Source organism: Phalacrocorax carbo, chromosome 16 (genome assembly GCF_963921805.1).
Source record: "Phalacrocorax carbo chromosome 16, bPhaCar2.1, whole genome shotgun sequence".
Taxonomy (NCBI): domain Eukaryota; kingdom Metazoa; phylum Chordata; class Aves; order Suliformes; family Phalacrocoracidae; genus Phalacrocorax; species Phalacrocorax carbo.
The window spans coordinates 10121585-10126956 of NC_087528.1; the positions used below are offsets into that span (position 1 = coordinate 10121585).

Sequence of the window (5372 nt, forward strand, 5' to 3'; positions counted from 1 at the left end):
GCAATATGTCCCTGAGGACTTATTCTGACAGTAACTCTGCACTAAGCTCCGCATTTCTGTTTGATTAAAATACATCTTCCGTAAAGGCACTTGCGGTCCTTACTTAGACATCTGGAGAAATGGAAAATTCACCACTTCTTCTGGTAGCTTGTCACCCACACTGCTGAAAAATGTGTATCTTGTGCACACAGGCAAATGGGAAATATCAGTACTCCAGGCTCCTGCATTGCCCCCTTTCTAATTCTGATTGATCATGGTTGACACAAGCTCCAGACTCAGTTCCACCAGGCACAGAGCGCTGGGTCAATACTTGTGGGTGTGCAGAAGAGACTTGGTGTGTTGCAAGAGCAGAGCATCGGAGGGGAGAAGTGCCTCTTGCTCAGAGAACGGGCTTTGCTCTGCTGCAGAACGGCTGCAGGCAGCAAACTATTTTTTAAGAGTTTAATAAGAGTAAGTTCCCATGGATACATGTGAGTATCCTACATGTTTAAGAAAACAAGTGTCTTACAGACTCACCAATGCTTAGTGTTGCTCAATTAAATAGTCCTTCTACTGGAAGGAAAAAAGGAAAGTCAAAATTAGGTATTTACTAAACAGATGAAGCAATTCTCTATTTAGAAGGATGCATCAGACTGTTTATCTCATTCATCTCGTGTGATCACTCAGAACAAATCAGGTAACATGGCAGACAACAAAATATCTACTCTGTTCTTCTTGGCCCTGTGTCCTGGCCGTTAAATGAAGGCAGAGAACAAAACAGCGCAGAGAACAGCTTCAAAACACGAAGGAGATGGGACTGCAAAAGTTGCGTGCAACCTAATTCTCAGAGATGATCCATTTATGCCAAATCCGGATCGTATTTGAAGTCTGCGGCAGCCAATCCCTTTGACTGTCATGCAGGCAGGATTTGGCCCTGGTAGAGTATCCGCCTGCATTCCCAGCTGCTCGGTTCAGCTGCCGCAGAGGAATGCGGGGCTGCGGAGGGTGCTGGCATGGGACGGAGTCCCAGCTCCCAGGGAGAAAAAATATCTCCATCTCAGTGCCTGGAAACTTTGTCAGTGCAAAGGCTGAACCTGATAAAGCAAATCCCTGCCTGACAATAATTCAATTTATATTCTTCTTCCTCACCAGCATTCAGATCATGTCTGAACCAGCTAATTTATTGAACACAGCTTTAAGCATTTGGAGCGCTTTGGAAAGAGATGAGCAGGACTGGGAAGGAAAGCAGAGTTACACGTGTGTGTGTGTTAACTTTACAGCAAACTACAAGCAAGTGTTCGATACAATATTTTTACAGGGCTAAACCCTGCTTCTACGAGCCAAGAGTTTCACCACTTTGTAGTGTGCCACAGAGAATTAGATGACAGTTTGCACAAAAGCACTCTGAGGAGGGATTAAAACAAGCAAATAAACACCTACCAGTCATTTTAGCGCTCTGGTTTAAGCAGAAATGTTTGAAGGCATAAAAGCCAGTTAATTCCTATTGGAAATCAATGGGAGCTGAGGAAATACAGCACTCTTGTACCCTTGGAAAGCTGTCCTTTGACTGGGGCTTGCCCTGATTTCTGCTTTCTCTAAAATAAGATGAAATGTAAGGCGCTCACTGGTTTTGCAACTGTCCCCAGATTTCCCGTCTAACTGGAAAAGTTGTCTCTGGAAGCCTCACGCAGCACGCTGCGTGCTTCACCCTCTTCGGGGGAATCAGCTGTCACCGAAGCTCAGATTTAAACCTTACTCTAACATTGCCACGCTATTCAGAGTCAAATTCAAAATACAAGCTACTTCCACGAGAAAAAGAGGCTATTTCAGCCCCGGTAGTGCGTCCGCCTCCACCTAAGCCTCTCTCCGAATGCGCCCGCAGCGCGGCGCGCCCCGCACCCGAGGAGCCGGGGGTCTCTGCCTCTCCCCGCCGCCCGCAGGGGCTCGAAGCAAAGCAACGAGCTCCTACCGCCGAGGATGCCAGCCCGGGAGGGAGAAGCCAAATGCCACCAGAGTGGCCAGGAAAACTCCTTAGGAAGCTCCTGCCGCCTCCACCTGCCCGGCGGGGTTTGGCGGGGGGTCCCGGAGCGCTCCCGGCTCGCTCCCAGCTCGGGCGGCCCGTGTCCCCCCCCCCGGCCCCGCCGGGGCTGAGCGCGGCTCCCCCCCCCCGGCCCCTCCGCGCCCTTCCCCGCCTGGCAGCCGCGGGGGGCCCCGCACGGAGCCGCCTCCTCCGGGACGGCACCTGCCCGCCCCGCACCGGGGCGACGCGGGGGGGGGTCCCCCGCTCTCCCTCCGGAGGCGGAGAGGGGGAGCCCCGGCGGGGCGGGGGCTGCGGCAGCCCTTCCTTCCCCTTCCCCTTCCCCTTCCCCTTCCCTTCCCCGAGGGCAGCCCTTCCCCGAGGGCAGCCCCGCGGGCGGCCCGGCGCCGCCCTGTCTCCCGCGGGGGGCGGAGCGGCCGCCGGCGGGGCCGGGAGCCGCGGGGCCGGTGCGAGGCTGCGGGGCCGCCGCCGCCGCCCATGGAGCCCAACGGGACGGCGGCGGCGGGGGGCAACGCCTCGGCGGCGGCGGGGGGCGGCGGCGGCGGCCCCCCCGGGGGCGGCCCCCTGCTCATCCCCTCGGCCTTCGGGACGGTGCTGTCGGTGATGTACGTGGCCGGGGTGGCGGGCAACGTCTACACGCTGGTGGTGATGTGCCACTCGGCGCGCTGCGCCGCCCCCATGTACAGCTCCATCGTCAGCCTGGCCCTGGCCGACCTGCTCTACCTCTCCACCATCCCCTTCATCGTCTGCACCTACCTGGCCCAGGACTGGTACTTCGGGGACCTGGGGTGCCGCATCCTGCTCAGCCTGGACCTGCTCACCATGCACGCCAGCATCTTCACCCTCACCCTCATGTGTACCGAGCGCTACCTGGCCGTCACCCGGCCCCTGGACACCCTGAAGCGGTCGCGCGGCTACCGGAAGGTCACGGCGGGCGCCGTCTGGTCGGTCTCGCTGCTCCTCACTCTGCCCATGATGCTGATGGTCACCCTGACCGAGGGGGGCAAGGCAGAGGGCAAGGTGAAGAGGATGTGTGCGCCCACCTGGAGCGTGGACGCCTACCGGACCTACCTGACGGTGCTTTTCAGCACCAGCATCATGGCCCCGGGAATCATCATTGGCTTCCTCTACACACGCCTGGCCAGGACCTACCTGGAGTCCCAGAGGAACCCCCCCCACAAGGAGAAGAGCAAGAGATCGCCCCGGCAGAAGGTCCTCATCATGATTTTCAGCATCGTGCTGGTCTTCTGGGCCTGCTTCCTGCCATTTTGGATCTGGCAGCTGGTGCGGCTCTACAGCAGCTCCCTGCAGCTCACCACCCAAACCCAAAAGTGCATTAACTACCTGGTGACCTGCCTGACCTACAGCAACAGCTGCATCAACCCCTTCCTCTACACCCTGCTCACCAAAAACTACCGGGAATACCTGCGCAACAGGCACCGCAACTTCTACAGGTTCACATCCTCCTTTCGCAAGAGGGGCTCCAACCTGCAGTGCTCCTGGGGACGGTCCATGTCCTCCAGCAACCAGTACGACTACAGCTCGGAGGCCCTGGGCATGGCCACGCTGAAGGACAAGTGAGGAAGAGGAGGCGCTCCGGTAACACCAGGACCAGCAGAGCGTCTGGCCAAGGTAGGGCTTTGGGACCCCTTAGCCCTGAAGGGTCCTAAAAACTCATTTCTGGTGGTCACTCTAGTTAGGGGCAAGAAGTTGCGTGAACTCAAGTACTATGAGATGTGTTTGAATTTCCATCTGGCTTAGGGCTCTCGGGCGGGTGTCCTGCCGGGAGCCAGCAGCGGTTCAGGACAAATCCTGCAGGGTTTTGGGTGCAGAAGATGAGGTGGATACTTTGTTCAGTTCTGCCACAAACTCTTCAGGCTTTGCTCAGTTTTGCCCAGCTCCAGCTCTCCACTGTTTCCTCCTGTGTGGTTTCTCAGTGCTACCCTCAGGCTACAGCTGGGTCAGATCTGCAAAAGTCTGAAATTGTCTTGGTATTGCTTAACTTAGCTGCAAGCCTTGGGTCTGCCGTATATATTACTGTTGTCTGTTTCGAGTGTGTGTAAAGAGACCTTTAAGCCCCTTTTCTTTTATCCAGTTACATTATAGCGCACTATAGTTTCATGAAGCTTAAAGTCTCTATTTTAAAATTCATTGCAGCAGCACTTCGAACTCCAAGCATTCAAAAACCACAAGGTAAGCTGTCAGAAACCACAGGATTACCTAAAAAAACTTGTAATTTTTTAAGGTTTCTACCTAAAGTGATTTGAATTTGCCACTGATTTTTTTTTTAAAGTTGGTCCCTTTCTCAACAGTCAGCAGGGCTTGAAAAACTGAAAATTTACCTTGGAAAGACAAAAAAAAGTCTTATAATCCTATCACTCAAAGACCTGAGGCTCTAATAAAAATGGCTGAATCCTATGATACTCATCATAAAAAGGATAAATTTATTCATGACATTTCATCAAAAGGGTTTTGCTTCAATGTATTCTGCTCATTTTCTCCCCACTTTGCGTCTTGTAGTAAACCTCCACCACAGACGCTAGAGATGCCTGTAAGCATCTAAACAATTGTAAAACCTCAGTTTATAAAATAAATGCTGATTAAAAAGTGGATCGTCATCAGGTTTCCCCTCGTGTGCTCTTTACACCCAGCTCAGGGGGGTGTACTTACCTGGGGAGAGGCTGCCGTTCCCAGCTGTGCTCTGAAGAGCTCGTGTACGTGGGGATGAAGTTGGGTTCAATATTCCTTTTGTTCTGGGACAGACTCCGGGGATAAGTAAAGCTTGATATGAGTTGCATAAACTATTGTATGGAGCTGGTGATGCCCAGGGACTTCAGAAACAGCTGGCGGTTGCTTAAGAAAGAGTCATTCGCACTTTCTTATGGCATAGTCTGGTCCCCATCTGCTTGAGAGGCGTCCCACTCCAGTCCTGTAGTGTTACCGGGTTCCTGTGTCCTTGGGTGATCCTCCCGTGTCACACGCCAAACTTTAGGGTATGTTTGTGCTAAAGCAGAGCCACAAAGTGCCAACACGGCAGCCAAGGATTGGGAGCAGAGAACACGGCACAGCAACACGCTGGATTTTATGCAACTGACAGCATCAGAACCAACCCTTCAGGGCACAAGTTGGATGAAGACCGGGGAAGCGCGTTCCGGTGCCGGGTGTCAGGTGTTCTTACAGATGCAGTTGTTGGGGTGCTTTTCAGGGAGGGGGAAATAAGTAACTCACCTTAGAATTGCTCGTATTGCTTTTAACCACGGGAGTGTCTTTGAAACACCAGTGACACTTTGCCGTGTTCCAGTATTGTGTAGACTCCCAAGCTGGGCTGTATAAATAGGCCTAATGGTGCCCATTT

General features: G+C 53.6%; 1 protein-coding gene across 1 annotated transcript; it reads left to right on the plus strand.

The window, feature by feature from the left end:
* Positions 1-2445: 2445 nt before the first annotated feature.
* Positions 2446-4635, plus strand: LOC104045908 (urotensin-2 receptor-like). The gene has a single exon (XM_009505960.2). The coding sequence runs from the start codon at positions 2495-2497 to the stop codon at positions 3596-3598; it is 1104 nt and encodes a 367-aa protein (XP_009504255.2). The 5' UTR covers positions 2446-2494; the 3' UTR covers positions 3599-4635.
* The last annotated feature ends 737 nt before the right edge of the window (positions 4636-5372 follow it).

Bases quoted from the DNA above. Each gene is read 5' to 3' on its own strand.
- LOC104045908 (XM_009505960.2), top strand. From the start codon at position 2,495: ATGGAGCCCAACGGGACGGCGGCGGCGGGGGGCAACGCCTCGGCGGCG.